At 47.0% G+C, this 17,381-nt stretch overlaps 1 protein-coding gene and 3 non-coding genes across 4 annotated transcripts; all 4 read left to right on the forward strand.

Annotated features, from left to right (window-relative positions):
- Positions 1–1,572: 1,572 nt before the first annotated feature.
- Positions 1,573–1,647, forward strand: LOC138474991 (small nucleolar RNA SNORD36). The gene has a single exon (XR_011269195.1). It is a non-coding gene; the product is annotated as a small nucleolar RNA SNORD36 (small nucleolar RNA).
- Positions 1,648–1,663: 16 nt separating this feature from the next.
- LOC138471633 (large ribosomal subunit protein eL8-like) lies at positions 1,664–16,122 on the forward strand. The gene is made up of 4 exons (XM_069609340.1): positions 1,664–1,803; positions 2,048–2,178; positions 10,706–10,775; positions 15,967–16,122. The coding sequence occupies exons 2-4, from the start codon at positions 2,081–2,083 to the stop codon at positions 16,069–16,071; spliced, it is 273 nt and encodes a 90-aa protein (XP_069465441.1). The 5' UTR covers positions 1,664–1,803; positions 2,048–2,080; the 3' UTR covers positions 16,072–16,122.
- LOC138474996 (small nucleolar RNA SNORD36) lies at positions 1,904–1,976 on the forward strand. Its single transcript, XR_011269200.1, has one exon. It is a non-coding gene; the product is annotated as a small nucleolar RNA SNORD36 (small nucleolar RNA).
- LOC138474994 (small nucleolar RNA SNORD36) lies at positions 10,559–10,632 on the forward strand. Its single transcript, XR_011269198.1, has one exon. It is a non-coding gene; the product is annotated as a small nucleolar RNA SNORD36 (small nucleolar RNA).
- Positions 16,123–17,381: the final 1,259 nt, after the last annotated feature.

Genomic DNA, 17,381 nt, shown 5'->3' on the forward strand with positions numbered 1-17,381 from the left:
ATGTTTGGTGACGAAGGAGGTGTTGATGAATGCAGTGCCCCAATGGTGTTTGTCCCCATGGCTGTGGGCAAATGGCTGTCTGCTTGCATCGCCACTTGGCCAACAGGCTGCTCCCTAGGTGGCCTAGTGTGCAATCCGCAAGGGCTCTCTTCCACTGATGCCTTCCTTGCCAGTGTCGTCCTGGTGGGCATGTACATGGAGGTCAGTTCACACCCTCACAATATTCTACTGTGTTGACAGACTCCAGAGGCGTGCAATTGGACAGGCAGTGTGAAAGATTCCTGGCCTGATGACGGAGAATATTGAAACAGCATGTGAATCTATGAAACCTACCAATGCTGGATAACTGGAGTTATAGGTAACTTATTCCAACAGTACTACTGGCTCTGTTGCAAAAAGGAGCACATTTTAATTTGTAGTTGTTGGGCCCTTTTTCATTCATGCTTGGGGACATTTTTATGTCCTCATGCACGTGACCCTGGTTCAGGCATATGATCTAGAAAGCTGTGCATGGATCTCAAGCAGGCAGCTGTCATGAGGGCAATCAACAAAAGTAAGGTCCCCAACTTCATTGGCAACTCAACAGTTTGGGTGATTGCCTAGATTGGTAGACACAAATACAGTAAAATGGGGGTGGGTTTACACTTCTTCTCCTGGCAGTTTCCAGAACTCAGTGTATTTTAACCACAGACCCATGTAGTTGAATTAATACTCGGGCAGATGCACTATGAAGTGAAAAATTGAGGCAAATTGGCACCTTGTAGAACTCCAGAGGATGGGCATCTCCCCACTGCATTCTAGAAACGTGGTGGAGCAGTAAGAATTGAAGCCATTAATCTGCTCTGCTAGAGCAATTACTGATAAGATTCCAGGGCATGGAGAAGGCGTTGATGGTCGAGCAGATCAAAGGCTGCGGACAAGTCCAAGGATGAGCAGGCCCGTCTTGCCATCCTCCATGATCCCCAACATGTGGGATTGTAAGTCAATCAGAGCTGTTTCCATGCTATGTGCCAGCCTAAAGCCTGATTGCCCCCATGCAACATGTTATTGGCTTTGACCTAAGATTGTAATTGTGTTGTGGCTAGTTTGTCTAGTTTCTTCAAAAGGAAGTGACAATTTGTTATGGGCCTGAGATTAGTTGGACCCCTGGGGTCGAGGCCTGCTTTTTTTGGGGTGGGGTGCAACTGTAACCGCCTTGATGGAGGAAGGGACCTGCTTGTCCCGAAAGGAGGCGTTAACCAACCGTGTCAAAAAGGGAGCAAAGATGGCTCTCATTTCTCACAGCTACTCAGCTTTTTAAGCTGGCACACAAATACAGACCGGAGACTAAACGAGAGAAGAGGCAGAGGCTCGTGGCTCATGCAGAACAGAAGGCTGCCGGCAAAGGGGATGCCCCTGCGAAAAGACCTCCAGTGCTTTGGGTAGGTAACTATACACCACGTGGCATGTCTACAACTGGGCTGTTCAGTAGTTGGGGGTGGACTTCAAGGGTGGTGGTGCTCCAGTCTAATAGAACTCCGTTGAATACCAGTAGTCCATGCGGATTGGAAGTACGCTTTGGGTAACCGGCTATTGCAATGATGTTTGAATTTCTTCGTCTGAATTCATTTGAAGATAAGAAATACGAGCTTTTTAACCCTGAGCAATGGCAGTCCCAACTAGCAGAACTGATTTTTACTTGTTTCACTTATCTGTAGCAACAGTCCCCACATTCTCTCCATAGGTGTCAACACAGTAACCACCTTGGTGGAAAACAAGAAGGGCCAGTTGGTGGTAATCGCACACAACGTGGATCCTATCGAGGTAAGTGACTGCTGGTGCATGTTTCCGCTTGGTAGAATCTCTGCTTCGGCCTAGTTTTTATTTTACTTGTTGGTAAATGGACTTGCCAGCAGCACTTTGATTGCAATGATGTATGAATTTCTTCACCTGAACCTCAATGAAGATTTAACACAAGCTTTTTAACCCTGCGCAATCTTGAAGCAGTAGTGCTGCATGGTATATGGTTGGAGAAACACTTAATGCAATGGTGTCTTCTTTCCATCAGCTGGTTGTGTTCCTACCTGCACTGTGCCGTAAAATGGGTGTCCCGTATTGTATCATCAAGGGTAAGGCGAGGCTGGGACGTCTGGTTCACAGGAAGACCTGCACTTCTGTTGCCTTGACACAAGTTAATCCGTAAGTTTGATTTTCTGCATGACTAGTTGGTATTTACAGGCGACGTGGTGGCATGAGTTGGTGTTAAAGCCTCGTGCATCCGTCGACTTGCCACATGTCGTTGTTGTCCCTTTACACCTCTTCCATCATTGGTGGTTGTGGATCGTAGGGGGTCGGCACAGGTAGAGAATAGCGATCTCGTTTTTATAAAAAAAAATCTAGCATTTTGGGTTTGCAACATGTAATTTTGTAGATGGTTTGTCGGTGTTTTTTATAGCATACGTCGTTGCAATACCATCGCCATGCAAGAGTTGTGCACCCTGGCATCAATGGCTGTTCAGTTTTTTCCCCCCATCATGGTTGGGTAGCGATGGGGTGGATAAAATGCCAGCAATACTGGTTTGAGTTTTCCCAAAGGGGTGTCATCTTTTGCATCTTCCAGTGAGAGCTGATAACCAATCGTTCATTTTTGACTCCTACCTGGCGGCTACAAGATACACTCTGAGCCCAAAAGCAATATATGCAGGTGGAGTCAGAGAAGAGTCAGTTGCAGTCTCTGCAGTCCCTGCCAGGACTGGCAGAGACATGGCGACAACCTCTGACTTCCACCAACCAGGCACTTTAAATATTTCCAGCGAGGGCATAGAAGAAGAAGAAAACATGCGCCTTAGAAGCTCACGGAAACTCCAACTGTCCTCAAGTCCTCCGTTTTCCTCAAAACACCAGGTCAAACTCAGAACTCAGGCTTTATTGCCTATAAACACCACCTTGATGGGCACCTGCCCAACCATCACATCAGCCGGGTCTCAGCGTCAGAAAAAAGCGGCAGTGACCACTCAGAAATCACCTAAAAAGGGCCAATCATGTGTGGCTAAAACTCACATCCCCCTCACGGAAGTCACGAATCAACAAAAATCGAGTGAGTCATGAGGTCGAAGCTCTAGCCACAACGCAGCACATAACCGCGCCTCTGACCAAAGAGAACAATGCGGGAAGTGCTGAAAATGCGGGAATGGTTCCGAATACTCAGCCCGAATACCCAGCCCAGCCCTTGCCAAGTATCGTAGGCATCCCAGTGCGGCCAGTCGGAGGACCGACCGTGAGGGAAAAGTCTCCACAGGTGCATAGGCTCAACCAGGAAGAGGCCGTAGAGCAACAGGCAAAACCAACTAAACAACCCAAACAAACAAATTGCTGCATAACACAAGACCTCCGGCTTACCGTGGAAGCTTGCACTGAGCAGACGGCTCTTCGGGGTTTGGCGGGTTCCTCTTCCCACGACGCGGCTCAGGCGGGAAGGTCGGCGCCAGAGACGGGGATCCGCGCACAGGTGCACGCGGGCGGCCTCGGGGACGGTGGTACCTCCGGGTCGATTCGCCCGAGGGGTGATTATCCGGTCGGCTTCCCTTGCGCAGGCGCGTTCGGCGCCAGCCCGGACAGACTAGCTCCCCCAGAGGAAACTAGCGGCACTGCAGCCCAATCCGAGGACAAAACGCCGGACTCAGCTGAGGAATGGGAATTCATCCAAGACCCTAAACTCGGGCTTCTGACAAAGAAAGACAAGTTCCCAGAGACCCAATGGAGAGTCAAGTAACATCAAAAAACTACAAAAAAAAACATAGGACAAATAAATGCCAAAAAAACTGGCCAAATGAATAAAACACAACAAAGAGCGCTTGAGGATGTTACCCCCAAAACCAGGATCTGCAACTCCATAAAAGAACTTTTCGCTAGACAAGGGAAAAGAAAGCACGATGTGCTTACGGAACTCACTGATGATGAGATACTTGATGCCCTGATCGATGTACAACCCGTAGTGAAAACAAGAAAGATTGCACCAATCCTAAAACCCAGCAGGACTCCGAAAATCACAGAAGAAAACTCAGCTGAAATATGCGCAAATGAGTCCGCGCCAAGCGAGATGAATGCTGAGAAGGGGTTGGTTGTACCCCCCCTTTTTTGGGGTCTCCAACTACGACCCACCCACTCCAATCGCCCTTAAACAAGGACCGGGGAGCTGAAGTCACCGTCCCGCCATGCCCAACGAATCAAAAAAAGTTGGTGAAAGCTTAGATTCCGCCTCCCTCAGCAATCAAATAACTTTTACGCCAGACCACCCGGAAGTCTTTATTAAATCTAAAGCCTCATTGTCCCACCATCCTAGAATATCCGCAGACGCAGATTGGCTGCTTTATGGCGCACATAGACCGGCAAGAAGATCTTCTCTTCCTCATTTCGTACGAGAGCCTCGAGAAACGAACCACCAGCAGGAACAGAGGGTTCCTCAAGACTCCTCCTTTGAGGCATCAAACAGAAACCAACCTGATTATTCTGGAAGGCAGAATGAATCCTTTACAAAAAACCAGACCTAACGACGATAATGTCGGCTATAACAATTGGTTTATCACCATTTGGTAAACTTTACGAGTCTCTCAATGAGACAATGAGAGACCACACTACGTTATTAGCTATGTTGCACACGAAGCTGATTTTCATCAAGGGCTTCATCACTGCAAATGAAAAGAGTCCCCAAACACCTAAAAATTGTTTCAATTTAGCAACTTCAAGTCCTAAAACGAACAATACAGCAAGGGCGGCTCCCAAACTAAAGAGCGCTTGCGTTCATACACAAACTGATTCTCAAGGACCAGTTCAATTTGTATTTTCTGGCATTCAAGAAATCTCAGCCAACGAAGAAAATAGAAAACCACAGGCAGGTCCAAAAACCTCTGCTGTCGAACGAAGCCAAAATGATCAAACATGCATCATCACTGACCACTTAAATTCTCCTGATAACAGTATAAAAAGAGCTTCCAACGAAAAACAATTACCTGGCATTCGATCACCAGAAAAGTTCATCTAACTTTGGTGAAAAGTCTGCAAATAAAATAAAAAAATCTCCAAGAACTGCTAAAGATTTTTTAGCGGATCAAAGCGCAATGAATATTACCCTCCATCTTTCGGCAGAAACACGAGATAAAATTCCCCCAAGAGCATGCAAACCAACATCGATATGCTCTTTTGAAAAAGATAAACAATCAAAAAAACGCAGAAGAAAGAGTTCAACTAATACTACTCAAACTCTCTCGTGCTCAGACCTTCTCCAGAAAGAAGCTCCGCAAAAAAGTAAACTAGAACAATCATCCTTCAGGTATAGAACTTCTAAAGACAAACCGGAACCACAAGGGCCGGCAGAAATGAAAAAGCAAAGACATCAATCTCATCAAGACAAGATCACAGACAACAGACCATGGGACAGAAACAGATTAGATCACAGTTCTCCCCGTAAGAGCAATAATGGAATAATTCTAAAACTGGAACAATCCGAAACAAACAGGGAATTGCTAACCTTGAATAGAAGCACTATTATGAAGATTCTGAAAAACACCAAAGACCTCAAACGTTTAACCCCGAAGGAAATCACGCTCGTGGAACCATACCACATTGCTAGAAAAGCTAAAGCTTTCATTCATATAAAGGAGTGCTCTAACTCGTTTATATCCAACAGAGACTCTGAAATCCTCTCAAAATTAGGACTAATCATCACTGAATACACAAAGTCAAAGCGAGCTCCAGCAAAAAAACCAACGAGAAAGGTTGCCAGAGAACCTTCGGGATAACATCAGGCAGCAAGACCATATTCGCCACCATCCATCAACGAAAAATGAAGCCTTCCCGATAAAACATCCACAACTAAACTCTGCGGAGATATTGCGGCCAGAAGAACGAAGGTGCACTAATCCATCGCAAACGGAGCCTAATCTAAGAAGTTCCAAAATAGACCTGGGGAAAAAAGCTTCCCACAATTCATCACGCAAAGCTTCCTCTGTCCTTAACTAAAACAAATAGCAAAACCCCTGTTGGACCAATTAAACAACTTTGGGCATGGCTGCCAAAACCTTCATTTTCAAATTCTAGCAAATAGCAGTCAGAAGTGAGGCATACAACATCTGAAACTCCAACTCAAACAAAAGATGTAGCCTCACTGAAATTTGGATCATGGAACACCAGGGGATTTAAACGCCTAACAACGAACAGAGATACAAACCTTGGGCAATTTGATATCGTGGCTCTCCAAGAAACTTGGCTAGCAAAAGCTCCAGCGATAGATGGATACTCACTCGAAATTGCACCAGCCAAAAAAGCTGTCATAGGCCGACCGTCTGCAGGTTTGCTAATAGCCGTAAAAAGCGGCTCTGGCCTCGAGATAACCAAAAAACGCTCATTTTCCCAAAGTCATCTATCAATTCAAGTGGAATGGTCAAGAAAAGACCAGACAAGTAAAAAGTCTTTAAAGTCAACATTGGCTGTAATAACGGTATATTGGAACCCGAAAGCAATCTCAGACGAGAGATTCCTGAGGATGATCGAAGCTAAGATCGATGACATTCAAGCAAACACAGAAATCACGATGATTGCGATTTGTGGTGATCTAAACACGTCTTGTCCCGTTCCGAAAAAACCATCCACCAACCTAAAAGAGCCACATCGGGGAGACTCAAGAGGACAAAAATGGGTGAAATTGATGGACTCGAGGCACATATACAACGCAGCCCAAAAGTCAACAAACGCGCAACAAATACCGACATGGGAAAGAGCATCAAAATGCCACAATAGATTATATCTTTACTTCTGAACCCCTGCTAAACCTCCTAACATCTTTCAGCGTGATACGAGCAAAAGCAAGTGACCATAATATCGTGGAAACAACTTGGCTGTCTGACAACTCCTCAAAAACAACTATGGAAACAAGGGTCGAAATAAACAACCAAGGAAACCGGCTAAGGATGACAAAAGACCGGATTGTGGAACTTGCTGAATTTTACAGGCAAAAACTTGCTGGTGAAGAAAAAAACAAAAGCCAGCACACAATAGACTATCAACCCCTCTTGATCCCATATCAAAGTGACTATTCAAAAACAACCAGTAAAGCCCCACAAGGCTCACACCAATAAAACAAACTCCTGGTTACAAAAAGAAGAGCACTTAGAAAACTCAAACGACAAGCCCAAAAGACAAACTCACAATTGCTGAAGAGGCAATTTAAAGAGGAGACCAAGAAATATAATGGATGGTTAAAATTCCACAGAGCTGACCTCTTATCAGCAAGACGCCGAACTAATGTTAAAAAAGGTTAATGGAAAAAATTCTCGTGAGTTTTGGACCCTTGTAAAGGGGGCAGGAAATCCTTCAATCGCAGCAACAACAAATGCAGTAAGCGAAGAACGCTGGATACAACATTTTACTACGCTTTTCAAGAAACCTCTGACTCACTCGATTCAAACTTGTACCTACACCTGGAGTAGTACACTGTGGGAAGACTACTGGACAAAGAGGACATCGAAAAAGCAATACAGACTTTAACCACTTAAAGAGCGCCTGGTCCTGATGGGATATCAAATTTCGATCTAAAAACAAACCAAGAACCATGGGCATCTTTTATCAGCATACTCTTCAAAGAAATCTGTCGTTCAAAATCGTTTCCTAGCTCATGGTCATCAGCAACGGTGGTAACAATTTTCAAGAAGGGAGAAAGATTCGATCCATCAAATTATCGACCGATCGCCCTATTGGATACAATAGGGAAAATCTACGGCTCATACCTGCTCACAAGTTTCCAAAAGTGGGCAAAAAATTTGTCATGTTATGACCCGTTGCAAGCAGGTTTCACAAAAAACGTTGGAACAACAATAAACATCATGCTCATAAGCATTTTATAAAATCTGGCAAGGAAAAAAGATAAAAAGATCTATCTGGCATTTGTGGACCTGACTCAGGCCTTTGACATGATCGATCGAGACCTATTATGGGCGAAGCTAAAAAGATGGAAGTGCCCCGACAAGATTCTTGAACCTATTATTGCACTACATGCAAATACTCTGTTAGATGTTAAGTTAAATCAGACCGGTACCCTGTCAGAAGAAATTACAACTGAAAGAGGCGTAAAGCAGGGTTGCCCTCTGGCTCCGGCCCTCTTCACGGCCTTCCTCGGCGACCTAAAAGACTCCGAAGACCAGCCAAGAACCTTTCCACCAAAACTAGGGGGCACAGAAATTCTGAGGCTGCTTTATGCTGACATTAGCCTGATAGATCAGACCTCGATCGGACTCCAACGGCAGTTGGATACTTTGAACCCTTATGTAACTAAGAACAATTTGCTGATCAATAAAGAGAAAACCAAAATCCTGGTTCTTGAAAGAACAACTAAACCAAACCAAAAACCTAACCACTGGTCGATCGACTCCATAAAAGTGGACCAGGTAAAGGACTTTAAATACTTCGGGGTTATGATTGACTCCTCCGAAAGAGAGACAAGTATGCAATCGAACCTATGGGAAAAGACACGGAAATTATCCTCCCAGGCAAAGGACAGAAAATTTGGCCGATTTTCTTTGTTGCCTGTAATAAAATATTACAAAGGAAAATTCGTTCCATCAATAACATATGGAGGAGAAGGTATGCCAACTATTCCGCCAAACATCTGGCCACAATTGGAAGCCTATTTCTGGCGAGAACTGCTACACCTTCCGAAATCGACATCCCTACCAGCAATTCAAAGGGAACTGGGACTGCTGTCACTGAAGGCAACTGTCGATTGGAATGAGATGGCCCTTTTTAGAAAAATCATTATGCCAGACTCCGCTCCACAATATAATATGCTTAAAGATGAAACAACTACAGGGAGAAGCGAAATCCTTGCAAAATGGGTGCTCAAACAGAAAGCCTCTCTGTTAAAGATCGGATGCGATGAGAACGATCTAACCCGAAATCCAATGCGGGTGAAGAAGAAGCTCCAAGAGCTTGACTGGATTGATACATTGGAAAAAGCAGCTGCCAATAAGCTCCTTGGCCATTTACCCATCCAACCCAAAAAACGAAATGAAATCTACCAAGTCTTCACATGCTTTCCGGACAAACGAAGAAGAAACATCTTCCTAAGGGCCAGGCTAAACCTTTTGCATACAAACGAGATAAGAGCTTTAAGAGGGCTATCAAACACGAACAAGTGCGGTCTTTGCAAGAATACTGCTGAAATCGAAACAATAAGACATCTTTTGATGACATGCCCGAAAACCGTCTATCTCAGGAAAGCATACTTAACCCCGCTCCTGGAATCCTTCGTCCTCCGAGAGGAGGATACTTGGTGGTGCCGCCTCCTAAGTGGGGAAAAAAACCCGCTGGACGATAGCAACAACTAAAATCCTAGAAGCTGCTTTGGAAAAATGCTTGAAAAACACAAATCCAACATCTTAAGGACAGAAGCAGACACAGCGACCGGAATACAGGAAAAAATAAAGAAGTAAAGTAACAAAGAAATAAAGAAAGAAATTATCAAATGAAAATAATACAGTATAAAGAACCAAGGAAATTAGAAACGGAACCACATACAACCACAAACAATAATGGACACAATTACGAATTAACAACCTTTGTAAAATCAATTTAATTTTGATAGCACACAAAGTAAATAAAAAAAAAAAATATATGCAGGTCTACTCTTCCTTTGAATGCCTGGTCTGCAGGCTCTCGCCTGGCTTCTGAATGTGCATGCTGTCTACAGGCCACCTCGCCTGGCCAGGTCTCCCTCTTCATCTGAATGGGCAGATTCCTCTCTCCTTGCCTCTGCCTCAACTTCACACACCTGGACGCCCACTTGGATGCTTCTAATCCATAATCTGGGTTTTTCTTCACCCTCTTGACTCTTACTCTGCAGCACATCCCCCTCTAACACTCTCGCCACTTTTCTCCTGGACTGACTACTTTATACTTTCCTTTCACCGAAAACTCACTATCCCTCTGGCAAAGCCCCCTAGCACTGGTGTCCATAGTGTTGGAGATAAAAGGATGCAGATTAGAGTGGGCTGGGTCATTGGACCTAGCTGCAGGAGGAGCAGAGAAAGGGGCAACGGCATTCAATGACGTGCTTAATGGGCTGACTGACTGCCTCTTGTGGTCATTCAGCCCATGAAGCATGTCGGTGAATGCCTTTGCCTCTCTGCGGCAATGACCCAGCCCTCTGCATCTTTACATCTCCAACACTCTGGACATCCTTGCCCCTGAGAATTCAGCTGAAACGTGCAATTCTTGGTATGACTCCGACCTCACCACCCAGAACACAAGTGCACTTGAGCTGAGCATTGTTGCCTCGTTTCCCTGTCCCTTTCTTTTGTACTCTCCACCCTCCTCGTGCTCCTGCACAATTTGAATGACAGTGCGTAGTACGATTGTCTCCCTCCCTTGTCACGTCTAGAAACACTCAAGTACAGGTGCGTTATAAATGATAAATCATGTAGGCCTTCATGGTAGCTGCACGGCTAAAGATTGTCCACAATTTATGTGGCTGAAAGGGGTACCTAGTGCTATAAACACGTTGGGCGACTGCCTATAGGGGAACCTTTTCTGGCAATGATGTTGATAGAATTTCTTCACCTGAATAAATCTTGTGGCGTTTTGAGCTTTTTAACCCTGAGCCAAAGAAAAGTTTCCCAAGTGGTAGAGGAATGATTGGTACTTGGGCTGTAATTGACCTGGTGTGTTATTTATACAGAGAAGATAAAGGTGCATTAGCAAAGCTGGTGGAGGCTGTCAGGACCAACTACAATGACAGATACGACGAGGTAAGGCCTTTCTCAGTTCCTCATTGGCTGGGTTTCCCCACTGGGCTTTTGATGTCTGTTCCTGGATCAGTTAGTACATATGACTAATTGTTAGCACCCGTTGCATGTCTGAACTACAGTCCACAATGTCCACCATTTTACTGCCCTCCTGTAGCTTTTAGTTAATCCTTTCAGTATGCTCGCCAGGAACTTGGAATGTGCCCTTTCTGCACCTTGTAGATTTTCCGTAGCATGCCTTCCGTCTCGGGTGCCCACCCCGAATATTTGCTTCAATTAACTTTAGTGCTGGCAATTGGATGGTCTTTCCCAGAGGGATCAGGCAGCAAGGCTGCCTCCGATCTGGAAAAGCCATGTGCGCTGTGCAACTGGTTTACGGTTTGGACTGTCGAAGCTAGGTCATTCTAAGCATTTGGCCACAAGGCAACTTGAATGTGTTTGTAAGGTGTGCTGCTTTTATACATAGCCACTAAAACTCCTATTTTGCCAGGCTTTATGGGCTAATATTTTGATGCAAAGTTTTAGGGGGTGGCGGGTAGTTTCTATGTCATCACTTCATCAACAGTTGTATTTGTTTTTGGGAAAATTTACTTTTTTAACTGAATTGGTGTCCCCACCAGCTTATATAAACTTTCCCAAACGCCACTATGTTTTTATTGTAAACCCCTTCAAAATTACAGCTGTCGATGACAGAATGCTATATGTGCAGGTAATCTCCACCCCCCTACTAGCTAGTGGATCCCACAGTACATTTACACGTGTCCCGTCCCCTTTCCTCCATACTGTATGGGTGTTCCTTCCAAGGGACAGGAGACAGAACCTTTTTCACCAGAAAGAATCCTTCCCCTTAAATGTGAGACGGGGAGCATGCACTGCCCTGACTCCGCCCTCCAGCGCCACACCTCAGTCCCCTTTTCTGCATCGACCGGAACAGGCCAAATTAGCGCTCCTGGGTTTGGCTTCAGCCATGTAATTCCACACACAGATACTATTTTGTCTATCATTCAGGTACTCGGTCCTTGGGCATCACTCCCCTCCCCGGCACATGTCGTCTGCCACAGGATTCAGCAGGTGTCCATCCTGCAACAGGCGCTTCCCAACTTTAGACCCCCATGCACCCTGCCTACGTTGCCTAGGCCCAGACCATGGTTGGCAGTCTTGTTCAGAGTGTGACTCACTGTCCTCGAAAGCGCGGAGGAACAGACTAGCCAGGTTGAGGGAGCTCTTCCAGAAGTCGCCTGCAGAGGACTTTAAGAGCTTTGAAGCATCGAACCAGGCCCAAAGTAGGGCTGATTCTCCATCGCACCCCGCAAGGGATACTCCTGCCCAGTGACACTCCTGTACAGAAGGGACTGCCGGGTCCTTCAAGCAGCACATGCATCGAGGGTGCTGCAGCTCCAGGCCGAGGGATCCTCCTGGTGACTGTTGAGGGACCGGAAGGTTCTCTACTGGGTCTTCACCAGAGGGGCTCTGCCCTTGTACAGGCACCATGGCTGAGGGGCTACGCCCTAACACCAGCGATGGAGGCGTCTACACAGCTCTACCGGCTCCCCTGCCCCCCTGGGTTTAGGGTGTTAGAGTGGGCCTTGTGATCCCCACACAAGTCTTGGACGAGGCCAGGCCCAGGAGGCTGAGCAGCACATGGCAGTCAGCGGGAAATCATTCCCGCCTTGCTTGTGGCACCAGACTTCTCTGGCTCCTCAACCTCGGTTCGCGGTCCCTGTACCCCAGCCTCCAGCGCCAACTATGCCTACTATCTGGATTCACAGGATACGGATGAGGATCCAGGCACTCCTTCCTCAGGCAGGGCCTTCTACAAACATCTTGCTGGTCTGGTGTATCTGCCTACCCCAACCCAAGGTCTAGCAGCCGGCAAAGGGGGTTCTGGATGAAGTCGTCACACCGCCCCTCTGCCAGATCGGGGATTCCTATGCAGACCATGTCCCTGGCCAAGAAGGCTGGCTCAAACCCCCTCCCCTCCCCCACTTGGCCCAGCTGGTCAATCGATGCCTGGACACCAAATACAGGTAGATGGAGGGGATACACGCTTGCTTTTGGCCCACCCTCAGCCACACTCCTCAGTGATCGCTGCAACATCACTATACGACAAGCCCCAGTTGTCTGTCCCCCCCTCCTGCGGAGCTGCCAGGCAAGGAGAACTTGGAGGCGTATGTAAAACTATTCCAACGCTTCGTTACATCTGCTTCAGGCCAACGCAGTGCTGGCAGCCAAAGATTATGGCTAGAAATTGCGTACTTAACAACACAGCCAATCATATTTTAAGGCGGGGCTAGCTGAAATCATACTGGTGGCACATGACCAGTGGCACATAGGGACACCTCGTCCATGGCAATACAGATGGCACGGCCAGGACAGCCTGGCTACGGGAACACATACTAAAACTACCATTCGCTTGGGGACCTTTTTCACTCCTCCGGACGAAGAGCTGGTCAAAGAAAAATGGCTCACACGGCCAAGTCTTTATCCATCTTGACAAAGACCACGCCCAAATCATACACCACCTCAGCAGCGCTCAGAACAGGGGCATATGTACAATGGTGTCTGCGGCTTCAGGAAAGCAAATCCAGGCAGCCAGACCGCTCGCCATCTCAGCCAGCGCAAACAGGGGGGGGGAGAAGGGTCCCCCTCAGTGACATCCTCTGAAGGAAACTAGGCATGACATGCCCCGTCCCCCTCAGTGACATCCTCTGAAGGAAACCTGGCATGACATGCCCCTTGGGGTCCGTGTGTCTCTGGTGGGGGGCAGGCTTGCTCTCCAGGCACTTTTCTGGTGCCAGAATTTCGTGGACCCCTCGATCCTCTCTATAGTATCCATAGGGTGCTGCCTTAATCCCAGCGCCTCCTGCCACAGGTTGGGACAGCAACTCTAGATCCAGTCGCTTGTAGAGAACCAGGCAAAGAAAAGGCCTGGGTTGTGCTGGACCTTTCCACTTCCAACCTCTCCTTGCCCCCGCAAAGATGGTTACGCCAACTTTTATAGCGGGGGGACTGGATGTGTTCTCTGGATCTGAAGGACACGTACCTACATGTCCTGATTTGGCAGCCCCATCATTCTTTCCTATGGTTCAGGATCGTGGGCTATAATTTTCAATACAAGGTCCTTTTTGCCTCAACTCGGCCCCCAGGTTCTTTACCAGGCTCATGAATGCGGTGGCAGCCCTCCTCGGAGCGCAGGGCCTGCACATCTACCCATTCCTCGGCAACTGGCTCGTCAGGGCTACATCTCCAGAAGTGGTCCACCACTCTTCCCATGCCCTTATGAAAGCACTGCATGATCTGGGCTTCTCGCTCATTCTCAAGAAGTCACAGCCTACGCAGACTGACATTCTTGGGCCTTATCTGGGACATGTGCTCCAGAGTTTTCCTATTGGAGGACAAATTCTCAGCCATCAAGAGGGCCACCATCCAGTTCCTCGGCAGAAGTGACCTCTGTACGGTGGCTCCAACATATCCTGGGTGTACCTGCAGCAGTACCATTAGCCATACTGCACACGAGACTAAGGATGAGCATTCAGCTGCCCTTCACGGCCTCATGGAACCAGGATGGGGCTCAATCCAAGATGATCTGTTCCTCCATTTCTCCACCCAGACCTGACTCGGTGGTCTAGAGACTGCAACATACGGGTGGGCAAGCCCTTTGGGCCACCCACTCTGCAGGCCACCATCACCGAGTCCTCACTTAAGGGCTGGAGAGCCACCCTGGGCAATCTCTTGGTCCACAGCACCTGGAAAACTGAACGCCATCTGGCTGGCGCTCGGGTATTCCTACTACTTCTCAGGGGCACGGTTGTCCTCATCCAGACAGCCCACTCAAAAAGCAAGTATGACAAGCATGTACTACATCAACTAGCGGGGTGAGAACCCCTCTGTGCAGACCTGCGATCAGCATATGGGAAACTATATTTACCTCACAGCAGTCCCACCTCCCTGGGGAATCCAACATGAAAGGGGACCGGCTCAGCAGACTGGGAGAGGAACCATTACAAGTGGCAGCTAAACAACCTTAAGATTTTCAAAAGGTGGAGTCACCCCCAGGTGGCTCTTTGCCACCTGGTGCTACTTGTGTTTCTAGTTCACTTTCTGGCAAGGTCAGGGCCCCAGCGCTCTGGGCAACACACTTCACCTCCAGTGGACTGGCATGAAAGCTTGCACCTTTCCCCCCACACACCTGATTCACAGGGTCGTTTGCAAGATCGAGTCTCGCCAACTACTCATTCTAATGGCTCTATGGTGGCTGGCCAGGCCATGGTTTCTGGAGCTCCTCAGCCTCTTGGAAGTGCCCTCGATTCACAGGCCCAGCACATCTGCTGGCACAGGGGGGGGGGCATCCACCTTGCTCCAGAGAGACTAGCCTTCACAGCATGGCACCTGAGCAGGTAACACTTCAGCACCTTAGCCTCTCACAGGCTAATCTGGAAATCATACAGGGCACCAGGAGCAAAGCTACCAGGGCCCAGTACAAAAGCAACTGGGCCAGATGGGGCAGGGAATCGACAATCTGGTATGCACCCTGGACAACATGCTCCTTTTTGGCACACCATGCCCACTCAGGCGGGCAGGTAAACACCTGCCACACACCTCGCAGCCATTGGGGCTTACATGAACTCGGAGGGTGTTTTCTGCTCCAACCCTTTAGTCAAACATCTGATGGGACTCGCAAGGCTGTGCCCGCCTGTCAAGAGACTGCACCCGGTGTGGGACTGTAACATAGTCTTGGGCGCCTTCGCACACAACCGTTCGACCCAATGGCGTCAGGCTGGTCACCATCAAGACTGACATACTAATCTGCCTTGGCTCATTGAGTCAGCGAAATCCAGGTGCTCGTCGCCCTGGAAACATACTACCTTTCACAAGAAGAAATAAGTCCTGCCGACTTGCATGGCCTTTCTGCCCAAGGTTCCATCTGCTTTCCACTTGAACTAACCCAAGGTCAGTCTCCAGGTGCTGTGACTAAAGTAATCTGCTTAAGCCACATTCCTCAAGTCTCATGCATACCTACCAGTTTGGATTCCTGTAGTGTACAGGGATGTCGTTAGCTCCACAGTGGAGTAAATTCTGATATTACATACTGTCACTTGGGGTGGGCTTGCAATCTTTGACTCCAAATTGCCAGTTGTAGTTAGGTGTTGCTTGTTGACATGAGTGGCTTGTAACTACTTTTATTTTTCTACAGATTCGTCGTCACTGGGGTGGTGGCATCTTGGGCCCCAAGTCTGTGGCCCGTGTGGCTAAACTGGAGAAGGCCAAGGCAAAGGAACTGGCCACCAAGCTGGGCTAAAGTAACCATGTTTGTTCTGTACATACAAATAAAATGTGACAGTTGTCAGTGGATTGTTTGTTTGGGTCGTTTCTGCAGGGCGAAAGCCCCCTAACTGGAGTGATTGAGTGCTCTGCAATGTGTCAGCTAGCATGGAAATGCAAGTGGTTTGTTTGACAGCTTTAATCTGCCAGAAGCAATGAGTGATCATGGCCCCATCTTCCTTGTGGTGATGCATGCATTTGTTGGAGCAGTTCTCTCTGCAACATTCGTTTTAGGTGCTTCAAGATTGGAACTTCAAGGAAATGGAAGCACATCTTCGAGATGGGTATGGAACTGATGCCACCATGCTTTAAGTGGTCACGTTCAGTAAACAAATTACTTTTAACTGAGTAATCATGTTGGGTTGACTACACATGGCTGCCATGCTATGCCCACTGCTTGCTTTAATAGTAACAAACCTGCTGGGTTAATAAGGAAGGTGAGAACCTGGTGGCTGGGTAGAACCATCAAGCAGTGCACTTTACAGGTAGTTTCTGTTCAGTATTTTCTGTTCAGAACAATTTGGCCTGGATGATGCTGTGCTTTACTGGGAGGGGTCCTTGGTCATGGTGCTAATGTTGGGTAGCATGAATAAAGATTTTCCATAATAACTTACTAGAAAGTCTTGATTCTATTAAAGACACGGAGGCGAGCATTATGCTTCTCTTTCTTTATTTAAATATTTAAAGAAAGGCTCAGCAGCAAGATATTTTGTGCACCAAGTGTCGTATGAGTAAACATAGAAAAAGGGGGGTGCACTAAATATATAATATAACAAGTAAACATAATATAACAGTAGTATTTTGGAGTTCTGAAGAACAAACTCCATTTCCCAGAGTTCCCTAGTGTCACCAAAGAAACATCAACATGTGACTTAGTCCTCCAATGGGTGCTCTGATCCCTTCATAAACAGTCCTAAACATGATGCGACTTCCTCTTTCGAAGCTGTGAACTTGGCTGTCCATGATAAGATAGCACTTGTAGTTGTAAGATCTGTTGAACAGCTGATCAAGCGGATTTGTCGGCAGGCGCTGTCGAAGAAGGGAGATAAAAAGTAGAATTACTTCATGTATATAACAACCCTAGTTCCCTTATCGGGGTGGGAGAAAATGTCATTGGTTATTCATTTATTTATTTCTTATAAATGCAATCATTTCTTTTGTGAGTTTTAGTAACTTGTAATAATACATTGTCACAATTAGAATAAAAGTACAGTATTATTTTCTCTTTGGGTGGGATAATGCTCGCCTCCGTGTCTTTAATAGAATCAAGACTTTCTAGTAAGTTAT

This window comes from Ambystoma mexicanum, chromosome 8 (assembly GCF_040938575.1).
Source record: "Ambystoma mexicanum isolate Mex_15411 chromosome 8, UKY_AmexF1_1, whole genome shotgun sequence".
Lineage (NCBI taxonomy): Eukaryota > Metazoa > Chordata > Amphibia > Caudata > Ambystomatidae > Ambystoma > Ambystoma mexicanum.